The sequence below is a fragment of the Hypomesus nipponensis genome, chromosome 28 (genome assembly GCF_054491055.1).
Source record: "Hypomesus nipponensis isolate SF chromosome 28, ASM5449105v1, whole genome shotgun sequence".
NCBI classification, from domain to species: domain Eukaryota; kingdom Metazoa; phylum Chordata; class Actinopteri; order Osmeriformes; family Osmeridae; genus Hypomesus; species Hypomesus nipponensis.
Window position 1 is genome coordinate 7,595,956 of NC_140388.1, and position 26,437 is coordinate 7,622,392.

Genomic DNA, 26,437 nt, shown 5'->3' on the forward strand with positions numbered 1-26,437 from the left:
AGTCGCACCTCAACCGGACACGGTAAGTTCAGTAGATATCTTTATTATAGGTCGTGTGTATAGGCTGTGGTTCATCATGCAAGTTCTGGCCAGAATCCATTTAAATTGATAATCTCGCAGAATATGTTGCGTGCATCGCTTGTAGATGATTTACCAGATATTCACATTTACATTTTGGTTCTTCGAATTGTTACAACTAATCGGATTGGAAAAAGAAAATGCAAGAAGTAGCCTATGCATCAAATGTCACGCAATTTAGATGATGAGATAATCTAGCTATATCATGGATTACTTTTTTCTATTGAATTTACAGTTTATGGTCGTGAATATAGCAATCTATACAATTTATAATGTTGTCGAACATTTACCTTAAGTAACATCTGTTTACCCGACCCTGAAATAAAGAGGTCGGAGAGGAGACTGTTTCCAAGATTACCGGTGCCTCCATGGTATTCAGTTAAGGCCGATTTTTATGACTTGTTAAACCTGCGTGCCTGGGTAAATGCCCTGTTCTGGGGCCAAAGAAAACACACACCCCCAGACTCTTAGGAACTAGCTGTGTGTTAGCATACCCACCCGCTGGCACCACTGTCTATGAGTCACAGCTTAAAGTACCCATTCATGCCCATTCTCAAGCACTCCTATTGACTGGTACAGGATAACGAGGCTATGGGTGATTCACTATTGCTACGTTAAGTTCTGGTCTATTCTTTGTATTCAGTGTTTGACAGTTGGATCTAAGTAGCAGGTTGTTTCAGCATCACCATCTGTTGTTGAATTAGAGTACTAGTAGGCTATACATTAGGATACTGTCCTCTACTAGGCTATATTAGGCAGTACAACAGTCTACTATACTGTACTACTACACTAGTGTAGTATTACAAAATATGATAAATACTGACTTTTGAGATGTAATTTTCCAATAATTGTTTGAGTCCAGTTCAATGATATTCTGTGACACTAATGACAGTAACATATGAAAGTGATAGGCTACACTGAGGAGAACCTGCAGAAACATTCGATTCACCATCAAATCTACATGCACCCACACAATTAGAATCAGTTTCAGGCCTGTATATTTCTTTTGACAGTTCATTAAATGTTGGTCATTGTATGGCCTTTGCTCTTAACACCCCATAACGGGTGTAAATGCAGAGTAGTGTCGGGGGAGCAAGTATGGACATCGTAACTGCGTGATGCATCCTTATAAGGACCGCTCCGAGGGGGTCTATGAAAGGTGTATAGGATCAGACGGAGGGCAGCAGCTTTCTTCCAGAGGAGCTGATGGGTAACTGATCTTCCCAGACCAAAGCTGCGCTGCTCTTTTCATGTCGCCGTCATCGAGTGGAGCGCTGCAGCCCTGTAGAGTGGCCATTGAAGTGACCAAAAGAGGAGAGCGTGGACAAAGCTCAAGTCGCCGAGGACGCGGCCTCGCTCAAACGCAGCCTGAATAGGAAAAATACAGGCAGAGGAGAGAGGGGGAGGGAGGGAGGGAGGGAGGAAGGGAGGGAGGGGGGGGAGAGAGGGAGGGAGGGAGGGAGGGAGGGAGGGAAATGGATGGGAGGGGATTTTGGAGGGATGGAGATGGATGGAGGGGGGGGAGAGAGAGGAAGAGATACAGAGATCCAGAGGGGGCGGGGGTGGGGAAGGGTGGAGGGGGATAGAGACAGAGAGAGACATGGGGTGTGGGTACAATTGCACAAAGACACTGAGAACTGAAAATGAGAAAAAAAGTTGCTCCATACATAATTTATCATGCATGCTAACGAGTGAAGATCCAGTCGTACGCTAACAGCAGCTCCTGTAACGGATGCCCTTCCTGTGTGTTTCAGCTGAAGTTTCCACCCACGGCCATGGATGAACCTCTCCACTCCTCTCCTCCTGTGTCCCAGGGTGCATTGCAGTAGGATGCAGACACGTGTGTCTGTCTGGCGGCTTCCACTGGTGACCTTTCACCTTTGGCTGCTGTTCCTCTCCAGCTCTCTCCACAGCCAGCCAGCCCTCTCAGCACTGGGTGAGTGAGAGATGAACACTGACACATATATGCACACGTTCAGCTCATATCGTGCTGCTGCTGTTTAGTTGCGTCTTCGGTTTACTGAATTGGGACAGCTTGAAGGTCGCATAGCAATTGAATAATCTCACAAATGTTTGTGTGTAACTACAAATGTTCATGTTGTATGTTCCCACGTTCTGTTTGCGATCATGTCTGAAACATTTGCACTAAGTGCGTTCTTGAACTCTGGAATGGATGGAAGTGAGGTCACGGCCAGGGGAGTGCTGTGATAGGCTGGCTCCAATAGCACTGCTCCTATGCTAATTTCCTGGCCACCATGTATAATGACAAAAGGCTTGAAAAAACATTGTCATCTGTAACCTAGCAACCAGGTGCTTCACACGCTGCCATGGGGATCTTAGTCAGCACTGGGATGGACTGAAAATACTGGGAATGTTCAATCCCAGTACTTATATTCTTTGTACTGCATTTAAATAGTAACATAATATTGATCATGTTACTTACTATTGTGCACCATCAGTCTTCAAGTTTCCGAATTGAACTTTTTATGCATTTTGTAAATGGCACATCAATAGATTTTCTTGGCAAAATAACCTAATTCTTAGGGATTTTAAGTAAATCAATATACCAATATTCAAGCAAGCATTCAAACAAGTCTTCGCAGTCCAGAAACGAACGCAGCACAGAGAGTTCCTGTGGGACCTTTTTCAAGAGGCAAGGTCCTACTTCACCCATCTCTCTTCCCCATCCAGTGTTCTCCACCCGTCCGGAACATGGGGTCGGTGAGTTGGGTTCTCCCCTCACACTTTCCTGTGCAGCGTATGACTCTCTCCAGCAGAGGGCGGTGTCTGTCAGCTGGGAGAGAGCCAGCGGAGAGCCGGCACAAGAGGGCCTCCACCTAATGGCCAATGGCTCCCTGTTCTGGCCCCGACTAAGAGAGCAGGACCTGGGGAGATATTTCTGTAAGGCCTCGGCTGGTATTGACCACATCATGACCTCTGTCCAGGTGGAACTGGCCGGTGTGTAGCGTTCGAGATGTGCTTCTAAATTCCAACGGTGAAGAATACATCACTGGTATTACTGGAGTGTTAAGTGGTTTTTCATATCTTCCTCCCCTCCCCTCCCTTCTCCCTCTCTCTCACCTTCTCTCCCCCTTTCCCTCTCCCCCTCCCTTACTTCCCCTGCAGATCTGGGCCCAGTGTTTCACAGCCCTCAGTCTGTGTTGGTGAGCGAAGGTCAGTCTGTGTCTCTCCAGTGTGTGTCAGGAAACAGCTCTCCTCCTGCTCACGTCACATGGCTCAGAGATGGAGCAGCGCTCACCAGGGGCAAACAGATCCAGGTAAAGTGTGTGCGTGTGTGTGTACATCTGCGTGTGCATCTGAGTGTGTATTTGTGTGTGTTTGTAGCAGCTTAGTTTTGAACGTGGTGTGTGTTTCCTCAGGGCCAGTATGGAGGTGGAAGCCAGAAGAAGACTTCAGGCACTCTGCATCTTTCTAACGTGTCCATAGAGGACGAGGGAGAATATGTTTGTGTCACTCACAACTCTTTCCTCAACATCAGCAGAAAGAGCCATGCTGCTACGCTAACTGTGCAAGGTAAGAGCCATGCTGCTATGCTAACAGTGCTAGGTAAGAGCCATGCCGCTATGCTAACAATGCTAGGTAAGAGCCATGCTGCTACGCTAATAGTCCTAGGTAAGAGCAATGCTGCTATGCTAACAGTGCTAGGTAAGAGCCAAGCTGCTACGCTAACAGTGCTAGGTAAGAGCAATGCTGCTATGCTAACAGTGCTAGGTAAGAGCCTCAGCCCATCCAGAGAGCTGATAGGACCATGTTTAGCTTGCTGTGTTTAGCTAATCGATTTGTGTCCAGGAGCCCCTAGAAGACTTCAGATCACTCACGGTCCGGACAACATCACTGTTGCCATGGGGAAGGAAGTCTCCATGAGCTGCGTCGTCCGTGGCTTCCCAGTTCCCACGGTGATGTGGTTTAAAGATGGCCGTCCTCTGGTCAACGACTCCAGCTTCAGCATGCTGGACCACGGACAGCGGCTTGTTTTCAGGTCAGGCAACATTTCCCTCCAACCAGGAAGTAGACCACAAAACACTTGCTGCACTACTGTTTCTGAGTGATGCGAAATAAATGTCCAAAAAATAACAAATGGAGCACAAAATAAAGTTAAACTAGATTTTATTCCGATTTATGTTGTGATAATGAAGAATAAACAATCATTGTGTCAGTGGAATCATGTTGTGTGAGTGTGTGAGTGTGTGTGGTGTCTTGTGGCCCTCAGGAATGTATCAGCGGAGCACGAGGGCCCCTACCACTGTGAGGCCCAGAACGAATGGGAGACGGTGAGGTCCCAGCCTGCCCTCCTCCTCCCGGCAGGTGGGTATAACTGGAGAGGGGAACCCCCGCACCCTCCATCCTCGCTGAGCACACATACACAAACCCACACAACCGACTATGCTGCAGAGTCATGGTGTAACTCTTGCAGAAGCTTGGCTTGCTGGGGCTGGTCCTGTGGTGTAACACTAACATACTACACACACACACACATACTACCCTTCTCTTTCCACAGTGATGGACTGGGATTTCGTCCACCAGCCCAGTGACCACACAGTGAGGAGGGGGGGCTCTGTCACCTTGGTCTGTCGCCCACCCCACAGCAGACCCCCAGCACAGCTGGCCTGGTTCAAGAACAACACCCTCCTCCCTCCTGATCCTCACTACACCCTGACTCCCCAGGGAGACCTCACCTTCCACAGGTGTGTACGGCTGCACATGAGTGTGTGTGTGTGTGTGTTGGGCTACACGAGGTGACACGACGTCTTGATGTAGTGTGCAGGAGTCCGACAGTGGAACCTACCTGTGCAGGGCGTCTAACCCCTACCTTCACCGGTCTGTGACGTCTAGGAGGATCAGCCTCAAAGTCCTGGGTATGCGCACCCACACACACACACACACACACACACAAATACACACATTTTAACATCATTCATATTTGACTGGAGTTGTTAAATCAGTATTTATCTATAAACTCCTGACTCCTCCTCCCCCCCCTGCCCCTCCCCCTCTCTCTTCACTGCCAGCCCCTCCCACGGTGAGGCTGGCCCCCCTGGTGGCCACAGTGCCTGTGGGTGCTCAGGTGCTGTTCCAGTGCCAGGTGTGGGGGCACCCGGCACCTTCCATCAGGTGGCACAAGCAGGGACTCCACTGGGAGACTGGTGGGAGGACCACTGTGGGGTACGTTCAGATGAACACAAGTGTTGGACACTGTTACCTACTGATAAAATGACTAGTGTCTAGGCCATTCTCGATATAGCTGCAATTGAAGGTGCTGTACTAATAGTAACATGTACTGAAGGCTTTATGATATGATAGTTCACTAACATACAGGCAGGGTTTTTCAAATCCTTTTACACCAGCAGAGATTGAGGATATGGGATGACTTGTAGACTAGAGGAATTGGAAATCAGTGCAATTCACCTTTAGTCTATATATTGTAGCGGTGACATGACATTTGTGAGACTCTAACCTATATCTAGGCTACAAGACCAAAGCAGAGTACCGGAAAAAAACACCTAAAATTGTATTTCGGTGGGTAGGAGTGTTCTGTGTGAAGTCTTGGGGGTGAGAGCAGTCTGTCTGTTGCCAGGGTGAGGAACGCCAGCCTTTTCATCCAATCAGTGAGGAGTTTTGACGAGGGCATGTACACCTGTGAGGCCGCCAACGCACTGGGCCGCGTCCGCAGCACCGCCACGCTGCGCGTCGCTGGTAAGTTGCCATGACGGCAGCCTTGATCAGAGGCCTGCAGAGACTGAGTTTGTGGGACGAAAGGATGATTTCCTTTCCAGATCTTGCAACAATCAAGGAATTATCAATCTTATGACTGAGGAGGAGAAGGACTGCAATCAATGCTAATCAATGCATCAGGTGATGCTGACGTGGACATTGTCAAAGCTGCAGTCAAGGCCTCAGAACATCAGCCCACAACCTTGATAGGGGAGGATACAGACTTACTCATTGTCTACTCTACTATGCTAAAAATAGAGAGGCCTCTATTTTTGTACAAGTTAAGTCCAAAGCCACTAAAGTATACAACGTCAGTGAGATGAAACAAGTCCTAGGTGACTTGTTTTCCCAGTTGCTTTACACCTTTTTTTGTGGTGGCAAACAGAAACTTGTAAATGGTGAATCATTCATCCAGTTCTATGTAAATGAGTTTCTGCTCCCACATCAAGCAAGGAATGTCGTAGACTGGAGGACCATGCAACCAAGGCTATATCAGTGTTGTTTGGTAAAAAGAGCACCGATTTACTTGCTTCTTTGTGCTACAAAGTTTTTACCTTTTACAACCTTTATAGCAAGAAAATCGTTACCCCAGAACTGCTCCCAACTGAGCCCTTAACCAAATCTCACTGCTAAGAGGTAAACCTCTTCATAAACAAACCCTAACCCTGAAGGAAATAGAAAACATTATGTATAAATAAGAAAAGTATAAAAATATATAAAAAAAACGAAAGGTAAAGAAAACAAAAATATAAAAAACATATTTAAAAAAAAATGGGTTAAAAAGGGGTTAGCGGTACCGAGACTTCTCGTGGCAGCCCTGTTTTGACTCATTTTACAGTACCACACAGTTAGGAATTTATTCTTTATTGCAATCAAATGAAAACTACCAACACTAGGCAAAACAATATGAGAAAGGAGAAATATGCAATTACTTAAGGGAAATTGTTCTTATTTTTCACATAAATATGCTTGTAACCAATTGCTTTAATATATCATTTTACTTGTTATCACTTATCTATCATGCAAATATGCAAATTCAAATATTACATTGAAAAAACATGTATCAAGCACCAGTATTCCTAGTCTAGGAGGAATACAAAGAAGTAATGTTCATTTTAGGGACCTGATGGCCGCCAATTTGAAAATGGGGCCTTTCTTGGAATCAAACTTTGGTAAACTTTTAGTATATTTTTAAGGGCAATCTGTTACTACTGTAAACCACTGAGAAACCTTTTATTCAAATTTTTTTTGGGGTCAAGCCATATCTGCAGCTGACTACTGTAGAACGAAGACATGTTCTCTTAGAGAACCCTGTTGAATAGTCTCTCCCTCCCTCTCTCTCCTTCCCTCCTGTGAATCTGTAAAACGACCCACGTTGACACTTTCATCTCATCCTCTCTGCTTATGGTCCTCCTCCCTGGGGGCTGTGTTGCTGCTACAGCCAGCCCCATCATAGTGCCCTGGCTGGGCCAGGTGAGGAGCTTGCTGGGGCGCCTGGTGGTCCTGCACTGCAGGGCGGTGGGGGTCCTCCCCATCAGCTACACCTGGAGCAAAGGTGACCTGCACACCCCCATCACGGCCTCCCAGGGGAGACGTGTCGATGGTGAGACCCTTCTACACGTCCAGTTTCCATGACATTTCATGCTTTTATCCAAAGCGACATTCAAGTGCATAGAGAAAGTACAGTATAAGACTAGGTATATTTATAGACTTTCTATATACGGTGCTGTGTATAGACATTAGCAAAGCTAATGTAGGTAGTCACCAGAAGATGCTGGTATTTGGGTGGAGACTTATGCGTCCCCCTCGGATTCAGCTATGGCTACAGTACATTAAAGATACTTTTATTTATCTTTAATGTATTGGATTGTTGGCAGTGCATCAAGATGTGTATCGCATTGTCCTCAGTGATGGAGATGCACATCCCTAATAGACATATGTCTTGTTTGAGGGGTGGGCATGTTTGGCGTGTGGGAGTTGATCCAGGGGTCGCCGGTTCAATTCCCCCTTTGTGTGTCGCTTTAGATAAGAGCATCTCCTAAAGAAATGCATTACTATTATAAGAATGAGTTCATCTTCACCATGAAGGGAAGACTTTAGGGACAGGCAGACCAGCAGACCTCCTCTACATTACATTTAGTCAAGGCAAGTAGGGTGAAGTGCCTTGCCCAAGGACACAACATCATTTTGCATGGCCGGGAATAGAACCGGCAAACTTCTGATTAATAGCCTGACTGCCCAACCGCTCAGCCATCTCACTCACATCTGACTCATCTAGCAGAGAAGCTAGGGCCTGGTGAACTCTTGAAACAGTGTGATATTTTAAACTGCCATGTATGTTTCCTGTCAGTGTGTGACTCTCTGCTCTCCTTGTCTGGGTAGATGACGGAACCCTCTGGATCACCAGTGTTCAGTGGTCAGATGGAGGACAGTACCAGTGTACAGCTGAGAACGGAGCAGGACGACAGCAGAGAAACACCGTCCTCATTGTGACGGGTATGACACCCGTCAATGTCTGATGCTTGTCTCACTGTCTCTTGCTCTCTCTCTCTATCTCTCTTTATCTCTCTCGCTCTTTATCTCTCCTCTCGCTTTCTCTCTTTTTTTCATGCTCGCACTTCCTCCCCACATCTCTCACCATTGCTTCTCTCTTCCTTTTGTCTCCTCTCTCTTTTTCTATTTCTCTCTTTCCCTCTCTCCCTCTCTCTCTCTCTCTCTCTCTCTCTCTCTCTCTTTCACAATATGATTTTATTCTGTTTTATAATGGCCTGTGAAAACGTGCCCCTTCCTCCATCTACAGCTGAAGATGGCCCAGCTGGTACAGACAAGCAGACTAGACATGTTTCATCTGCTGTGAGTACGAGCTCAAAGTGCAGAAATATTTATCTCTATTGGTTTTGGAGAGCACCGTTTCCTGTTGTCAATAGTTACTTGTTGTGCTCAAATGGTACCGAATGAGTCAGCTTTCTGGTGCTCCTCTGCGGTTTTGTGTTTTCACAAGTAGTTCCAATTGGCCTGCTGTGTCCTGGTTATGTAAGGCGGCCATATTTGTTTGGAAAAAGGAGTGTTCGCCACTGAGAGAACATCTCCTCTGAACCTTTCAGGCAACCCACAATGAAGCCCAACAAACAACTCACCTACCAAACAAGTCAAACGGCGTCGAACAGAATTCCGGAACGACCCACCAACCACCATCCTCACACAGGGAGAACACAGGTGCCATGATCGGTTCCATCGAGATCATTTCATTATTTGCATGAATTGTTTTTCGTTGACGCAATCTGTTTTGTCGGTTTTTCAGTCCAGGCATCACCAGTCGACTCAACAACCTTTATTACCAAACTATTTACTCTAGGGAATACCCTACCCCTCACATCTCCCAGGGAGGTCAGTGGACTGACGGGACGTCAACCCCGGATCCGGTCAGACCATCCCGCCTCCAACCCAACCCAGCACATAGTCACTCAGATCCAGCCCCCTGTGCCTGCAGAACTCTACAAACCTCCAGACCTTCTGGCTCAGTCACTGGTGTCCAACCACTTGCCCTGGATACCAAACCCCCAGCCTCCACTGACACCCACCCAGCATTCAGTGACCCACATCCAATCTCTCCTTCGTATCAAGCCCCTGAACACACACCACACACCCTCGACTGCTGGCTTTCAGCTTCACATACGTGAATCAACGCAGGCCTCATTTCCTGTCACTGGTGTTCGTCAGTCTTGGGCTTCATCTACCAATGCTGATTCACCAGCACAGCCTCCTGACCTCTTGAACCAGTCCCCTTCCTTGCTACCCGACCCTACACAACTTTTCACTAAGTCTCTGTCTGAGGCCCCTACTCTAGACCCAGGCCTGCAGCCCCCTGTCCCTCCTCTAGACCCAGCCCTGCAGCCCCCTGTCCCTCCTCTAGACCCAGCCCTGCAGCCCTCTGTCCTGCCTCTTGACCCAGGCCTGCAGCCCTCTGTTCTGCCTCTAGACCCAGGCCTGCAGCCCTCTGTCCTGCCTCTTGACCCAGGCCTGCAGCCCTCTGTTCTGCCTCTAGACCCAGGCCTGCAGCCCTCTGTCCTGCCTCTTGACCCAGGCCTGCAGCCCTCTGTTCTGCCTCTAGACCCAGGCCTGCAGCCCTCTGTCCCTCCTCTTGACCCAGGCCTGCAGCCCTCTGTCCCTCCTTTTGACCCAGGCCTGCAGCCCTCTGTCCTTCCTCTAGACCCAGGCCTGCAGCCCTCTGTTCTGCCTCTAGACCCAGGGCTGCAGCCATCTGTCCTGCCTCTAGACCCAGGCCTGCAGCCCTCTGTTCTGCCTCTAGACCCAGGCCTGCAGCCCTCTGTCCTGCCTGTAGACCCAGGCCTGCAGCCCTCTGTTCTGCCTCTAGACCCAGGCCTGCAGCCCTCTGTTCTGCCTCTAGACCCAGGCCTGCAGCACTCTGTCCTGCCTGTAGACCCAGGCCTGCAGCCCTCTGTTCTGCCTCTAGACCCAGGCCTGCAGCCCTCTGTCCTGCCTCTAGACCCAGGCCTGCAGCCCTCTGTTCTGCCTCTAGACCCAGGCCTGCAGCCCTCTGTTCTGCCTCTAGACCCAGGCCTGCAGCCCTCTGTCCCTCCTCTAGACCCAGGCCTGCAGCCCTCTGTCCCTCCTCTAGACCCAGGCCTGCAGCCCTCTGTCCCTCCTCTAGACCCAGGCCTGCAGCCCTCTGTCCCTCCTCTAGACCCAGGCCTGCAGCCCTCTGTCCCTCCTCTAGACCCAGGCCTGCAGCCCTCTGTTCTGCCTCTAGACCCAGGCCTGCAGCCCTCTGTCCCTCCTCTAGTCCCTGACCTAAAGCCCAGTGACCATAACTTGTTTTCAGCTTCTCAGAGTGTGTTTAAAGCAGCACCTACACAACCACTGGCATTTCTATCCCACTCTCAACCATCCCGAGGCAGACCTCAACCGTCCACAACCCAGTCACAACCTCAACCACCCAAACACTATCCACAGCCACCTTTAGCCCAGCCTCAACCATCTCTAGCTCAACCCCAGCGACCCAAAAACGTCACAAATCCCCCTTCAGCCCAACCTCACCAACCCCAGTCTTCACGTGAGCAAACCTGGCATCCTCGTCTCCAAACCAAACCTACACATCCCCTCAACGAGGCCTCCATCCTCACCCCCTCACCACCACCACCACCTCTTCCCCTGACCCCAGAACCCCCTAGCCCTGACAGCCAGGTCCCCAGCAGCCCCCCGGTCACCACCATGGACCCCCTCCGGCAGAACGCCAGCCAGTCTGCCAACCCAGCACCACCTGCAAGGTCAGCTGGGCCCAACCACTCGGAGCCCACCGAGAGGCTGAAGAGGAACACCTCCCAGTCCACCATGAGGACCAGCGATGACCCCAGGTACACTGGTGGATGGGGTTGGTATTGGTTGGGGGTGGTGGGGGGTTAACAGGGTTGCACTTGCAGATGGCAAAGGGAGGAGGGGTGACTCTTTGGTTTTTATCTTTGTCACTTCCCCTTTTGGTGCAGATCTTATCTGTCTCAAAATAGAAAACAAAACTTGCAAATATTGCGTGCTAAGGAGTCAGATGAAGAATATGTTTTCACACCTTGGTCCATGCACACAGACAGCAAGTTTCCTCTATGTTACAGAGTTAAGCTGCAGTCTACTATGCGCTCAGATGAAAAGCCTTTTGCACAACCGCATGTGCTATAAGTAATTGGTTTTTCACACCAACAAACTCTTCTGAGCTATAGAGGAGGACCGTGAAAAAAAAAAGCCCCAATGTAATTGACCCCAGGCATTTCATTTCTAAAACTAAACCTTAATTCCCTGTCCCTTCCTCATCTTTCATATGGTCTTCATCTTCATCACCAGGGTGACGCCGAAGCCTCCGTCATGGCTGCCTGTGCTGGAGAAGCACGACATCCCTATCGTGGTCGGGGTGGGCGTGTCCCTTGCCTTCATCTTCATCACCATGGCCTTCTACTCGCTGGTCCCGAAGAACGAGCCTGCTCCAATTGGTCGAGGAGGTTAGTGAGGGTCGCCTTGACCCGACTGGACCAGAAACACTCATTATCTTGAATAAACGTGGAAGGAAGTGTTTTTTCATGTGCCATTCATAGAGATAATTATAGGACTATTACATTGGATTTACTTAGCCTTTATCCAATTATAAACCATACTATGTTTGGAATTGGAAATCAATCTGGTGCAGACAAGCTCAGATAATTTTTGCGAAGGGTTTCTGTGAGAATCACCTCCTGGGAATGTTCTCCTCCAGTTAAGAGGAACCTGGGAGTACCTTGCAGACAAGCTGAATGTCTGGCCACCGGAAAAACATACGACAACAGGTGACTTTGTTTGTTTGTCCCTAACCCAAGGCTCATCGTCTACAGTATGTGCCAGGGACATTTTCGATGAGCACAATGTCACACTGTTTTTTCGGGTGTTCTGTGTAGGGCGTTTGAGGATAACGAGCTTCTGGCGGTGATCGAGCAAAGCCCCAATACATCCGACACAAGGGCCCGACCCTCGACCAGCCCGGTCCCGACCCAAACAGACCCCTCTTCTGAGGGGCTCCAAGAGGGGCCCACGCCTGAACACTCAGTCATAGCAGATACCTCTCTGGAGCCCAGCCAAGACACCCTGGTCAGTGTCTGTGTGTGTGTGTGTGCGAGAATGTGTCAGATTGTGGTGTCCCAGTGATTAAATCACCGGGACCTCATACACAACACCATTGCACTGCCCTCGTATTGTGTCAGCGCCATATGCAACTGATCTGTAAGTCCTTTTCGGACTTTCCGGTCCGATTCCTGCCCCCCCCCCCCCCCTTCAGGTCGACACCTCCCTGGATGAGGAAAAGGGGTGCACCCTATCCCACCCCAGCATCCAGCTGCAGTGTGTGGAGGATTGGATCGCCGGGGGGCCCGAGTACCCCTCGTTCCCGGACGCCCTCCCTCCCCCGTCGCCCTCGCCCTACCGCTCACCCTTGCCCTCCCCGCCCAGCCTGCGCGAGGAAGCCTTCCGTTCCTCCCTCACCCTCCGCACGGCGGAACCGTGCGCCACGCCTGTCCGTCACAGCCTGAGCATCTCCCACGGCAACATGCCCCTCCTCCTCTCCCACTGCGTCTCACTGGGCCTCACCACGGTCGCCGTTGACGTCCATTTTTTCCCGGCGGCCAGTGCGGCGTCGGTGACGACGGCCGGCCAGCTGAACACCACCGCGCCGGCGACCATCTCGCACCAGGGGTCGCAAATGAGCTCCCGATTGGCTCACAGCCAGGAAAATGACCTCCTAATCTCCAGTATGCGCCAGGGTAAGTAAGCAGAGAGCAAAGCCATGTTTAATCGTGACACGTTGACATAAGGGACTGCTCTGGCATACATTTGATTGTCTGTCAGCTTGACGTAGCCCTGTTTTGTCTATGTACGGCTATGATCAAGAGGGGTTGTGTTTGAGTTACTGGTATGTAAGAGGAAGTCTTTCTTCCGAAGACTAGGCTTGAATTAGACTGTACATACTGCACTCTCATCTGTACCATCTGGTGTATTTTTTTCTTTCTACTTGATATGCTATTTTATTAAATTTTAGGTGGCAGAATAATATATTATTGGCAGCTCTCTTAAGCTGCCATGTGTACAGCTCACTGAATAGTTACAAGACTGGAGTGTAATGTACTGTACTTTGTATATTTTATACTTTTTGATTAAGGTAGAGATTACACAATTCGAATTTCTGGTATTTGTTTATTTAACACTGAAAAAAAGCCAAGGATTGTTGCAAAAATAAATCACCATTGCTGTTACACTGTCCATTCAGGAAGCCAACTCACCATAAACTATAGCTGTCAGGGTTATAGGCAGACTGTTACATCTTTACTGAAACCAAAGGAATTGTTATTGGCTTACTGTCAATTACATCCAACAGCCCTGACTAAGCAACACCATAATCTGTGGGTGACTGTTCTGACATTTCCATGGTGATGTCTGACATGTGGTGTGTTGTCTGTTGTGAACCGTTTCCTAGACAAAATGCCTTTTGTCATTTTGGACATAATACATTTTTGAACTGTACATTTTTTAAATTGTACTTACATACTTATTAAACAAGTCTTATTTCAGTGTATAAAAATGCCTCATGAAAAATAAATGGAAATGTGCATGAACTTTTACATTCTCATACTGTGACATGCAGTGAGTCTGGGCAGTATAAAACAGGTAAAGAAATACAGTTTGTATGTCACAAAACTAACTACATTATCATGGCAGCTTCTGTTAATTTACAAACCGATGTCAAAGTAACAACACCTAAGGCCTTGTGGGAAGTATTCTGATGTCGATCTAATGACGGCCAAAAATGGCCACGCCACATCTGGTAAACCTAAATAAATCAATATTTCACTATATTACGTTTTGTGTCGTTTTTGTCTGTTCAGAAGAAAAATCTAAAACCCTTTTCCATTTGCTAAACATCTGAAGATTATCTGATAAATTAATAAAAACAGTGGTACGTATTGTTAACATTGAAAAAACAAAACGTATTTCTATAAACTGTCAGACAAAGTGTAGCCAACTGCAGTCAAAGCATTTTGTAAACATCCAGGTATCAGAGTCGAGGGAGCAGCTGACGGTGACCGAACCCCTCTGAGAGTTGAGCTTGGAAATCAGGGCTAGAGCTCAGAAGACAGTCTCTCTGGAGCCACCTTCTGCTCCTCCTTCTGCTCCTCCTTCTGCTCCTCCTTCTGCGCCTCCTCCTTCAGAGGAACATGAAAGGCCACGTATGGACACACCTTGCTGTTCAGACACACCAACCTCTCCAGCGTGGCCGAGTTGACGATATCGAAGCCCGTCTGCCCTCCGAAGGTGCTGGGCTTCCAGTACTCTGGCGAGCAGATGGGATTCCCCAGCAGACCTTTCAGTGAAAAGGGAGCTCCCATCTCCACCATGCTCTCGCCAAAGATGGCACGGGGGCGGGTCTTCTCCAGCATGAGGGCGGGGTAGAACTCCAGGGCGTCTATGTCGCCGTAGAGTTCCTCCAGCTCCCTGGCGATCTCTTCCTCTCCTAGGGAGGAAGAAGCAGCACAGGAAACCAGAGTCTTTACCGTACGGTGCTGTGCCTTCCCACTAACTGAACGGGAGCACATACTGCAGATATGAATTATTCGTAGCCAGTAGTGGGAATTTCAATTCCCTTAAGACACTTTTATTGCACCAGATCATGACATGACACCTTCTTTTCCTAGCATTCCGGAAAACCTTTTAAGGAGGACTGGATCAACTCCTTAAAAAAAAATATCCATCCTGGACAGACTAACGTTTGTTCTGTTCTTCCCAATGGTTGCACAATTATCACATTCTGGAAATGTTTAGGCATTCAGCATTCAAGTTCCACATTTCAGTCACTCACCAGTGAACTCTGAGAAGGAGGTGTAGGGCTTCAGATTGAAGCGTTTCCTGTACTGGTTGAAGGGTTGCAGACGCAGCGCCCTGGACTCCTCGATGACCCCCTCCGCCACATTGGTCACCACCCGATGGATGTTCTTACCACCCCCTACCTGAGACAGAAAATGAACAGCGGAAGAAGAGAGAAAAAAAAAAAGTTGCGTGTATTACCATCAAAAGAAGGCTCCGATTATTACGGTTAGGGTGGGAGGGCGAAAAATATTTGGCCCGTTCCAGATAAACTGGATAACATTGCAAGTCTGACACTACTTTGGCAAAGTTTGTCTTCACGCACAATAATTGTATCCACTGTATATACTTCACTTCACAGGAGATTTACAGAAATGAACAAATTCTCTGTAAATAAAGACTGCTATATCTGTAAGACTTATCTTCAAAGTGAGTCCATGCTCTGAATGTTGCAGATATAAGATAGAACAGCCATTACCTCAACATCCTTCCCTACCTCAAATTGATACCAGCACATCCTGTGTATTACACTTTTTTTCTGCTCTTAAATGTATCTCTCTTTAAACCACACAACCCTGTTCACCCTTGCACACTTTTGTTATTTTCTGGTGCTAAATAGAAACTTCTAGCTTCTAAAAACAACTAACCAACATACACCGAATGGGGATGACCAATACCACCAATACCCCCACAGCCACTACCAGACCCAATACCTGTCCTCCAACATTCATTGCCATTGACAGTGTATTTGCAATGTACTTAGACACTTTTATAACAAATTGACATACAAATAGTAATGCATGCATACATATATAACATTAAATGCATATGGAAAGGACAGCAGACAATCAAGGATAAGAAGTGAATGGTTCCAACTGTATTTTGGTGGTCAGAGTCAAGAAACAGTCTGTATTGACTAGCCACAGAGCAACGTAACCCCATCTAAGCTACCAGGAAAGGATCAACAATACTATTTCAATGACATAGGGTTACCAAAACCAGTCTACCAATATAAGAACCAGAAGGACCACATATCACTAGAACCAGTCTACCCATGTCATCACCAGCACCAGTTTACATTTACATTTAGCAGACGCTCTTATCCAGAGCGACTTACAGTAAGTACAGGGACATTCCCCCCGAGGCAAGTAGGGTGAAGTGTCTTGCCCAAGGACACAACGTCATTTGGCACGGCCGGGAATCGAACCAACAACCTTCTGATTAATAGCCCGACTCCCTAACCGCTCAGCCACCTGACCCCCTGAGTTGACTGACATCACTACCAGGACCTGGGCCTACCTGTCCAGCTGGCTGTCGTGAGAAGGCATCCACAAGCTTCTCCACGCCGTAGTGAGTGAGGACGGATGTGTTGAAGATGAACCGGGAGTAGGGCACGTCATCTCCGTTGATGTGGAAGCTGTCGGGCATCAGGGGGTGCCAGTGGTACAGCTGGTTGAACTCCACAGCGATGCGGTTCCTGTACTGGAACTGGGAGCCGAAGAGAAGCGTGGGGTCGAACTTCAGCTGCAGGAGGTAGCCACTCAGGTGCTGGACGTACTCCTCAATCACGATCCGAATGGTCTCACCTGGAAGCGGATCACATGAATTATAAAAGCATGCACGATGAATTTCCAAAAAGCTGAAAGGGAGTTTCAAAACTTGCGTTTGTGTGACCCTGTAAACATGCCCATACGCAAACCCTGGGAGAGTTCAGAAAAGAACGGCAAAGACCGCAAGTCCTCCCCGCTTTCTCCCCTCTCCCTTTCTTCTCCCCTTCTTCCCGCCTTCCCCCTCACCAATGATGACGAGCCTGGCGGTCTGGAAGAGCTGCTCGTCGTCCCAGGTGGGGTGCTCCTTCTTCAGGACGTCGCACACGCGGTTGTGCTCTCGCAGCCACAGGGTGGCGTACATGGTGAGGCCGGGCAGCAGGCCAAACACCTCCTGCCCGATGGCCATGCACTCCGCCCTGGGCACGGTCGGAGGGTAGCTCATGTTCACTGGAGCCTGGTCCACCGTAGGCGGGTAGACCTCCCCGTTAATCACCTGGGGAACGGAGTCGACATGGGGAAAGGTCGGGTTTGAGGAATTGGTGAAAGAACAATAAGAATAAGGTTGGATAAACCGTTGACTGGGTAGAAGTCACACTAACCTTTGTGACTCATGGTCTTAGAAATTAGGCCGTATATTTTCCCAGCGCGTAAAAGTCACCAATCCTCCCAACAAATTAACGTAGTAGTACCTGCTCAAACTTCCCACCATATCTTCCAAATAGGCTTCCCAGAAACACTACTTTAGCAATACTTATTCTGGGGGGGGGGGGGAATAAATAAAATAAAGTTCTCGGATAATTGCATGCTGTAAACAATGCTTCACTGGTGCAGCACATCCAAGCCTCCCCATGATGAGATGGCCCTTGCTGGACCGTTTACCTCAGAGAGGAAGTGAAGGGTTTTCACCATTTTAAAGGCTACAGATTTGGTCTAGTGAGTTTATATGAACTTATTACTGAAATAAAACATCCCGGGACATAAACAAACTGTTCAAAAAGTCCACCATTCCAAGGCTATAAAAGTTAAATAATTCCGCACACCAAAGAATACTTTCACATGTTGACAAATCTCCACACAGTATTCCGGTAAATTAACACAAAATGTAATGCACACACACAAACATACTGTTTTCTCCGGCATACAGCGATAAAGTAACATTCTGGAGAATTTGACACTCAGGGAAGGATTTGTGCTCAGTGGAGCAAGTCTCATAGTGGTACAGAACTCAGCTGGAAAGAGAGAACTTGGCAGCAAGATAGTCATGTTGGTAAAGTCTACCTGGTATTTCAGCTTGCCGTCCTTATGAAGCCTTAGTTTCAGTTGACGAGACAGGGAGTCCCCATACACATGTCCAGCGTCCACCTAATGGGTTCAACCACACAAGAAACGTTTTCCAATTTACTTTACCTCGGGAAGATACTCTGCAAGAGTTTTAATGTGTGTCCAGTTCAAGTTCTAAACACTCAATCAGACTGGATAAGCCTGGTTCTATCACCGGCCTTTGTAAAGCAGACAAACGTGGGACTAAGCTCCAGAAATGGATATGTCTGGATTGGATTGGCCCCTGCGTCTCTCACCCCGTGTCCCAGAGCCTTGGTGAAGCCTAGTCCCATTCGGTTGTGGGTCTTGAAGAACTGGTGGGTGAAGTGCTGGGCGAAGAAGGCAAACATCAGGTTGGTGCCCTGAGGGTCCGGTCTGAACTTCCTCCTCAGAAGAAACTTCTCCACTATCAGTTTAGGGTCTGGCAGGTCAAGCTTTCCTTCAGGCGAGAGAAACAAGACATGGTGTTCATTTGGGGGATTTATAAGAATAGTAATTTAAATGTTTATCTGATATAAACATGTACCATATTAATAATGTATGGCAGATGTTCTCATCCAGTAAATCACAGGTGGGGATATGAACCTGTGACCTCTTGATCCGCTGCCAAACACTCTACCACAGAGATACACCTCGGATCTCCCCTAAGAGATGTCAGTCAACTGTGTTCCTCTAGCTGATTGGTGCACAGCACAAACGACCTCTTACCTTTGGTGCCCATGGGTTTGGGGCAGTCCTTGGGCACGGGGGGTAAGAGCCGGGTGTAGTAGGAGACGTTGGAGTAGGACTCCCAGCTCAGGTAGCCATACTTTGAGTTGAAGGTTGGAGGACTGGGAACTAGGTTGGACCTGACTTTGAGAAAGAAAAACATTGGAAAAACTGAAAGACGTGAAGAGAAAGAAAGAACAGGGCAGAGATAAGTCCCGGTGACAAGATGTGGAGACGGAAGGATCCTTGAACGAATGCATGTTGAATCTGACAGAGATTAGACGTGGAACACACACTCTCAGTAGGCACGAGTATGTGAGATTCGTCAATCAGCAACAAAGATAAAATGATAGGGATTATTTGGTGTGCTAAGGTTATAGGGGTGAGAGAAAAAGAGTGACGGAGAGAGAGAGATATATAGAGAGCCAGAAAGGGAAATAAAAGGGGAGTGAGAGAAAGAGAAGGGGGAATGAGTGAAAGGAGAAAGTAATGTACGGGGTTGGTAAATAATTGTAGGAGTGGGACAGGGTGGACAGGGTTGACAGGGTTGACAGGGTGGGTAGGGTGGGGACCAGAGTAAATATTCTCAGGATGTCAGGTCAGGAAAGACCACTCCGGCCCATTACCGGCTAGCACAAACAGAGAGAAAGAGACTAGGAAAGATTGGCGTCTACGTGTTAATAGAACAATATAAAATAACATGTAGCATAACAGTAACAATAGAGAAATAACACATGAGAAGAAGCAAATATCTGGTAGAAATGGAGGTTTGGACTTGACAGACTTAACAGATGTTCAAAAGAGAAGACCTTGCCACACCTCCCATTTGCCACACACCTGATACCCATCAGATAATCACACCTGATTCTTGTCTCCTAATCCCACCCTGTCACTATGGGTGTCTAATCTTGTGTCACACGCCCTCCCCCCATCTCCTTTTGCTGCAGCCGGCTGATTTGAAGCAGCCAATGGCATTCACTACTTCAAGTCAGCCAGCTGCAGGTTGTCGGCGCCGCCGAACACCAGGAATCACCCACCACACCCAGAGTATTGTGCCTCCTTTAGGTTTTGTGTGTGTGTGTGTACAATGTGTGGAGTGTCTGTATCTGAAAAGAAGCAGACTCAGAAGTTTGCACATAAGTGTGGCTTCCCTGATCCTTCCTCATTTGCCGGAGTCAGGTGGCTGAGCGGTTAGGGCGTCGGGCAGTAATCTGAAGGTCACCAGTTCGATTCCTGGCCGTGCCAAAATGACGTTGTGTCCTTGGGCAAGGCACTTCACCCTACTTGCCTCGGGGGTATGTCCCTGTAATTACTTTAAGTCGCTCTGGATAAGAGCGTCTGCTAGATGACTAAATGTAAATGTTGAAACACTGTCTGGTGGGAACCAACACAGTTAAAACGCAACACTTGCCTAATTTCTTCCTTACCATACTTCCCTCTCTCTCACACACACACTCACTCTTTCTTAGGCTCTCCCTGCCTCTCTCTTCTCTTTCTCGCTCCCTCTCTTCTTCTCTCTTTCCATCTCCCTCTCTTTCATACAGCCTGCACTCGTCTGCTGCCTGGTTCTGACCTTCTGACAGGAGAGAAGCTGGCCCAGTCACAGCCTGAACCTCTGCCAACATGCCTTTCATAAATATTTAGACTGGAAACAAAACAGAGGGGGGAGCTGAGGTGATGGTCAACCTTGGTTAGAAAGCAGCCAGTCTGATCTCCAGTGGCAAAGAAAGTAACGTCCCCTACCGCCCCACCCCCCTCCCCAGTCCAAATTGGATCAGGTATGTCAACTGCTGTAAAGATATTACATGTATCTGTTGTATCTGTATGTACGTGTTTCATCATCATTAGTGGTTGATTCAGTGTGGACTGGTACTGGTTCAAAAGAAACGAATGCAGAGGTTCCAAGCAGCCAGCCTACCTGTGAGGACGACCCTCATGAGTCTGTCTCTGAGGAAGGAGTTGTTAATAAATCTCCACAGCCACTGGAAGTGAGTGAGGAGGTAGTGCACCGTGTCAGGACTGGGTTTGAGCAGCAGACGAACACGGGTCCACAACTCGGCTACAGAGCAAGAGAGAGGGAGACACAAAGGGAGAGAGAAAAGGGAGGTGAACGAGAGATCAGATCACTCTGAACCTGCATGCGTGCGGTGATCATTTGAATTTTCGTCACATCCCCAAATTTTGATAAATAATTATGTCACATACTACTGTGAGTATAGGGGTGTGAAAACCCATATTTAAGTGCAGTCTGAATTCAGAACAGTTTGCTAGAATATAATCTTCTCATGCTGTTATAAATATTTTGAATAAAGTCGAATGCCTGTTGCCAAAAAACATTTCTGTACCTCAGTCCACACATGAGAATATTCCATTGGTTCAATTGTAATAGGTAAACTAACATAATAAATTAAAAGTATTTGTAAATACTATTACATCCAGGCTGAAGCTTCTTTCTGGTTGCCATCACAAACTAAGACAGGATATACACAGCTGTTCTCGAGAGCTTGCTCTTGCATCTTGATATACTTAAAATACTAATCTGATTTTAGGTTTGAAAATGTTATGTCCTAACTCCTGATAGAAAATAACCTTCTTAACTCCCTTTTACAATCTCAGAACATCAGAGAGAAGAATATTGCCATATTTGTCTTGTAGATAAGGTGGAACTTACGGACAGTGCAGTTCTCTCCATAGAAACCTGTGTAGGTACAGTCACATTGATACTGGTGTGTGCTAAACCTCACACACACACCCATGTTCTCACAGGGGTAGTAGCAACAGGGATTAACTGTAAACGAAACAACACAAACACGCTGATTACAGTGGTACACTTGACAATACCATATATTAAATTAAATCCCAGCCTGGTTTGTTGCATAAAGCATCACTAAAACGTCCCTCTCTGAGTGTGAAGTGTTGAAGCTACACGTCTGACAACAGTTCATATCTTCTGCCCTGCCCATCCACGTCATGTCATGGTTTATTTCTGTCTCTCTTTCTGGTCGGAAAAACTACTTCTTAAATTGAACAATTTGTTTTACAGTAATTTCACTGTGGCTCATGTTCTAGAAATGGTAGACAAGTACATCCTTCCTCGTTAAGCTCTGCTGTGAGTTTCTCAATAGATAACCCTCTCGGAGGCAACCTCGATGACAGTGCAGTCCCCAGCTAAACTTTCTTGGGGGAAGCTGCTGTCTTTAGATATGAGATGCAGTAATTATAAGTCATCATAACTGGACCGAGATATGTTTTATGATTAAAGGGTGATTGTTCACTTGGCCGATATTTTCTAGTTAACAAACTAGTTACTAGTTGTGTTCGCCTTATTTAAATGTTGCCTGCCATCTCGTTAGATATTTAACAAAAACATTCTGGGGGAGTAGAGATATTTAAAAGGAATACAAATATGTTATAAACGTCCTGCACGAGGACATACACTTACCTATACTAGGAGTTTCTTCATGAAGCTCGACAGCAGCGGCGAGACGTGAACTTAGAAGCACGATACATACCCAAGCGAACGCGATAGACTCTGACAATGAGCAACGAAAATAATTTGTCATTAATCCCTATATTTGTCTTAAATTACTGTTTGCAAAAACAGACCAAATTTACCAAGGAAATGTGTTAAAAACCTTTCAGGAAATTGTTTTTTACCTCTCATGTTGCAGGACACTGCGTTAAAGCGCACTTAGGGTACGTCTAGTCCTATCAAAACGCCACCAGGACAAATTTGTTGGTCTACTGTAAATATTCTACTTTTAACATACAGATACATCCAAACTCCAACCTGTTGTGTTGGCAACTCTAACTCAACCGCTACGTTCACCGGAGTTCACCGGAACTTTTAAAAACGTGACGTGTATAAAAACTACTCAGAGACGTGAGAAACTCAGCTTAACTTTATTGCAGCTTTCATCTCACTCTTCTACTGAATGAGGCGGCTTTTTTTTTTTTTACATGGGTGATGAGTTGTAATTGTGGAGCCATCTACCGGTGAATTACACATCAAGCCCAGTTACATTGTGCCTAATTGGTCTGCATTAAAGAAAGGAAAACTTAACCCTTGATGGTGGTTTATAGATATAAATAATCCACAAAATCTGAAAAATAGATATTCTTTTTAATACCAAGTGTTCCGTAGCACATATAATTTTTAGTATCAGTATGTGTTGACAGTACGCACGGGTTCTTTTTCTTCTTCGGCCACACAGCAGGTGAATAGCTTCTTTACATTGTATTCTCTATTGCCCTCCTTGTATTGCCCCCCTCTTCTGCACCTGTTCGCATTTTGAGAGACATAATGAATACAGTTCATTAGTTACCAGCTTTCTCCAATGGATTTCTTGTAGGACATCTTTTTTGAATATCAGCTTGAGCGAAGACGCCCCAATACAATACCCACCACTGTCTTCATCAGTTGTGTTGCTTGACGGATCAGTTATTGGCATAACCTCTGTGGTCTGTGATCACAATAGAGCAGAATAAGCATAGCAACAACCACTTTCCCATATCTATTTCACATCCAATACTCCAGAGGGCGTCCTATTAAAACACTGTCATATTAAGAATGGTTGACACATTATTCTTTTATCACAACATTTTGAACCTTCACTCCCATCTTCTGTGAATCCAATGATGCCCAGACGAGGCCAATAGTCTCTAGAACTTTCTCTCTGGCCACTATGTTAACAGAAGACTGGAGAACCTGCCGGATGATAGCCTGAGCCGTGACATGATACTGGACTTGTTTGTCGTTCTTTTTCCTTTCCTTGTTCAGCCTCACGAAGACAGCTCTCACCACAAACCACGCCGCCATATTCGAGCCCGCAAACAGCATCGCCGACAATGCATCCCTATAGGGAGTACAGAGAGGCATTTCCACCTCCAATAGCTTCTTGATCTCAACAATGGCTGCCTCAGGACTGCCCTTCGCGGAGGAGCAGGCTGGGCCTCTCTGCTCCCAGACAGCTGTCTCACTCTTCAGATTCGGCGGATGGGCCTCATCTAACGATGGGTGGAGATGTTTAAAGGTGTATTGTACTAATTTGGGGGCGAGTTCCTCCATCTTCTCTAGAAAGGTCGTCAGTTGGGCTTTGGGTGACACGGGAGACACGGTGTCCCCTGTGCCTATCTGCCGCGTGCCGTCGTCCTGCTGTTCCTGAACGAGCCCCCAGGAGAACTTTGTGAATACTCGGAGAATGGCCTTGACATCTTGTCTGGCAGACGGTCTGGCCTTCTCCATGACGAAAAGTTCTTCGCACTTCACATTGATGGGCATGATAGAGAATGAGGCGAGAAAGAGAACGAGGTGGAGGGGGGAGGGAGAGGAACGATAGCACGAGCAAAGAAATGGAGAGAGAGAATGGAAATCGAGAATTCACATGCCGTTAACGACAATCTTTGAAGTGTGGGTCATTTAGAGAAAGCAAGCAATGGATGTTGTAACCTACCCTATTTCTAAGATTCTGGTGGAAATGGCCGAATTTGGCCATCTCCTAACGGCCTGTTGCTTTGGTCTCGGAGCCTGTGTGTGCTATGGCCGGCTACTGAGTTCAAATTCCTAGGGTCTAGGACTTCAAACAGACTCAGTGGACTTCTTTTTCTATTGGTGGCCTACAACAAAACATCCAACAATGCAGAATTGTTACTATTCAAACGTGTGAAGGCACCAACCGTGCAACAATGCACCAGAGGATAGCTCCATTCTTAATGGAATGCTCTGGATTCGATGCAATAGTTTAAGCATTCTGTTTATCTTTAAAATTGCATTTTTTTCTAGTTTTGTTTTTGTTCAAATTTTCTGTCTTCAGTGACTGTATTGGTTAGTTTGGGGAACAGCACGATGAGGTGAATTAGAATGATTATGTTTCACATAGTTCCACTAGGTGGAGCAATGGTATTACAACTCTTGTTGGAAAAAAGTTCCCTCCTCTCAACATCCCATGTCCCTGAAAGGTTAAAAGTGAAATGTTAACCATACCTTCATCATGACCAAAAAGACAGCCATAGCTTCATTAATTTGTTTTGTTTTTTAAACACTGAAGTAGGCCAACTGTTTTACTGTTACATGTTCTGAGTAACCAGGTTAAGAGAGAGAGACAAAGAGAGAGAGACAGATAGAGGGAAAGGGAGAGACAGATAGAGGGAAAGAGAGAGACAGAGGGAGAGAGACAGGAAGAGAGAGACGGGGGAGAGAGGGAGACAGAGAGACTGCATCACTGAGGCCCTGCAGGGCTGTAGTAGGACTGAGCAGGTCCAGCTGGCACCATATGGCCTCAGTATGTCTTCCATGTCAGAAAGCACAACACTGTCAGCAAGTGTTCCCCCGACTGCAGACTTCCTGTTCCACTGCTTCACTCCGCATACGGGGCCTGTCAGGGCCCTCGCTGACACTCTGAAACTAGAGACTCGAAATAGACACCAAAAATCCTACAATGACTTCTGTCATGAAGTCATGGCATCATCCAGCATTTTTAGGAATGGTTGAGTCGGGGGGTGTAAGGGGGAGGAGTCAGGGTGTTGGGGGATGTACAGGGGAGGAGTTAGGTTGGGGGGTGTATGGGGGAGGAGTTAGGTTGGGGGGGTTGTACAGGGGAGGAGTTAGGTTGGGGGGGGTGGGAGTGGTGAGGTTGGGGGGGGCTGTACAGGCGAGGATTTTGTTTGGGGGGTGTATGGGGGAGAGGTTGGGGGTTCATGGGTTGGGTAGGTGTTGTGTGTGCTGGTGATGGGGGGTGGTGTGTGAAGGGGGCCTAGACGTGGGGTGGTTATATGGAGAGTGGTTCGATGGGGGCAGATTGGGGGAGGGGTTCATTGGTTCCAACCGAGTTCTGATAATTGATATCAGATGCTCCTCAGGATCCGACCTGGGCAGGCGGGTAACCTGGAAGCATTTATTTTATGGAGAAGATGTTTAGTTAAGCAATGCTCCTGCTCTTAATGAGTCTGGTTCCAGGCCTGGTGATGGATACCACTGGTGAAAGCACTGAAGTCTCGTTCCTTCCTCCTTCCTCTCGGCGGATCAGATTACAGATTAGCAGACTTCCTGTCCAGTTGGAGAACGGGCCGATCCAACTGATGGTTTTGGGTGGGCAGGAGGCTTAGGGTGGGATGTGTGCGTGTGTGTGTGTGTTGGAGGGGGGGGGGGGGGGGTCATCATGTATTACCTCAGATGGGTTTTTGGATATAGGCATAGAGTACTGGAGGTCCTGTGAGAGGCCCTCGGTGTGTCGTTTGCCGAAGCTGTGAGATGAAACAGCTGATTCTCAGTGAGGCCAACTGCTTCCTTCTCCAGACCAGATACATCCATCTCCATCACCTTCTTCCTCGCTGGAGGTCATGAAGAGGAAGTTCTCAAGTGCTTGGTGGTCTACCAAACTGAAACAAGTCTGCCCCTACTAATGAGTGGCTTCGTGCTCATTCCTAAAGAATGTTTTTTTTTATGCTGTAATCATATACCACATACTTGAATGTTCATTAGCATAATTTTATTACATACAGTATTGTATCGCTTCAATCAAATGCAGGAACGTCAAGGGGAATTGCTTGGCTTCCAAATGGTGATAGCCAGGAGCACATTTTTACGTGTGTTATCTAGTGATACAGACTGTATCACACCTCATGATTTAAGTCCCCGTAGCGGTAACTGACCAGTGAAA

At 47.4% G+C, this 26,437-nt stretch overlaps 2 protein-coding genes across 5 annotated transcripts; one reads left to right on the plus strand and one right to left on the minus strand.

Annotated features, from left to right (window-relative positions):
- The first annotated feature begins 3,471 nt into the window (after nucleotides 1–3,471).
- Nucleotides 3,472–13,538, plus strand: LOC146219795 (uncharacterized). Its single transcript, XM_084695329.1, has 15 exons — nucleotides 3,472–3,612; nucleotides 3,889–4,078; nucleotides 4,310–4,404; nucleotides 4,598–4,784; nucleotides 4,858–4,955; nucleotides 5,109–5,262; nucleotides 5,675–5,793; nucleotides 7,253–7,414; nucleotides 8,194–8,307; nucleotides 10,022–10,248; nucleotides 10,828–11,186; nucleotides 11,665–11,819; nucleotides 12,071–12,140; nucleotides 12,249–12,438; nucleotides 12,626–13,538. Exons 2-15 carry the CDS (start codon nucleotides 3,942–3,944, stop codon nucleotides 13,112–13,114), a joined length of 2,556 nt encoding a protein of 851 aa, XP_084551455.1. The 5' UTR covers nucleotides 3,472–3,612; nucleotides 3,889–3,941; the 3' UTR covers nucleotides 13,115–13,538.
- Nucleotides 13,517–24,477, minus strand: ptgs1 (prostaglandin-endoperoxide synthase 1). 4 transcript variants are annotated; one of them, XM_084694633.1, is made up of 15 exons: nucleotides 24,233–24,477; nucleotides 23,389–24,042; nucleotides 23,185–23,242; nucleotides 22,966–23,059; nucleotides 22,437–22,882; nucleotides 22,222–22,311; nucleotides 21,451–21,567; nucleotides 20,698–20,838; nucleotides 18,780–18,923; nucleotides 18,329–18,510; nucleotides 18,030–18,113; nucleotides 16,998–17,244; nucleotides 16,501–16,787; nucleotides 15,197–15,344; nucleotides 13,517–14,851 (listed from the first exon to the last, which is right to left on the minus strand). In XM_084694633.1, exons 5-15 carry the CDS (start codon nucleotides 22,441–22,443, stop codon nucleotides 14,460–14,462), a joined length of 1,839 nt encoding a protein of 612 aa, XP_084550759.1. In that variant the 5' UTR covers nucleotides 22,444–22,882; nucleotides 22,966–23,059; nucleotides 23,185–23,242; nucleotides 23,389–24,042; nucleotides 24,233–24,477; the 3' UTR covers nucleotides 13,517–14,459. The 4 variants fall into 4 exon arrangements, with proteins under 4 accessions (XP_084550759.1, XP_084550757.1, XP_084550756.1 ...); XM_084694631.1 differs by having other exon boundaries at nucleotides 22,222–22,817; XM_084694630.1 differs by having other exon boundaries at nucleotides 22,222–22,882.
- Between the last annotated feature and the right edge of the window lie 1,960 nt (nucleotides 24,478–26,437).

Excerpts from the sequence above, each read along its gene's own strand:
- ptgs1 (XM_084694631.1), bottom strand. The coding sequence starts at position 22,342 with ATGACAAATTATTTTCGTTGCTCATTGTCAGAGTCTATCGCGTTCGCT. Across the intron at positions 20,839-21,450 it reads TGGAGAGAACTGCACTGTCC|CCGAGTTGTGGACCCGTGTT; the intron begins GTAAGTTCCACC and ends CTTGCTCTGTAG. Across the intron at positions 18,511-18,779 it reads CAAACCCATGGGCACCAAAG|GAAAGCTTGACCTGCCAGAC; the intron begins GTAAGAGGTCGT and ends TCTCGCCTGAAG.
- LOC146219795 (XM_084695329.1), top strand. The coding sequence starts at position 3,942 with ATGGGGAAGGAAGTCTCCATGAGCTGCGTCGTCCGTGGCTTCCCAGTT. Across the intron at positions 5,794-7,252 it reads CGCCACGCTGCGCGTCGCTG|CCAGCCCCATCATAGTGCCC; the intron begins GTAAGTTGCCAT and ends TTGCTGCTACAG. Across the intron at positions 11,820-12,070 it reads TGCTCCAATTGGTCGAGGAG|TTAAGAGGAACCTGGGAGTA; the intron begins GTTAGTGAGGGT and ends GTTCTCCTCCAG.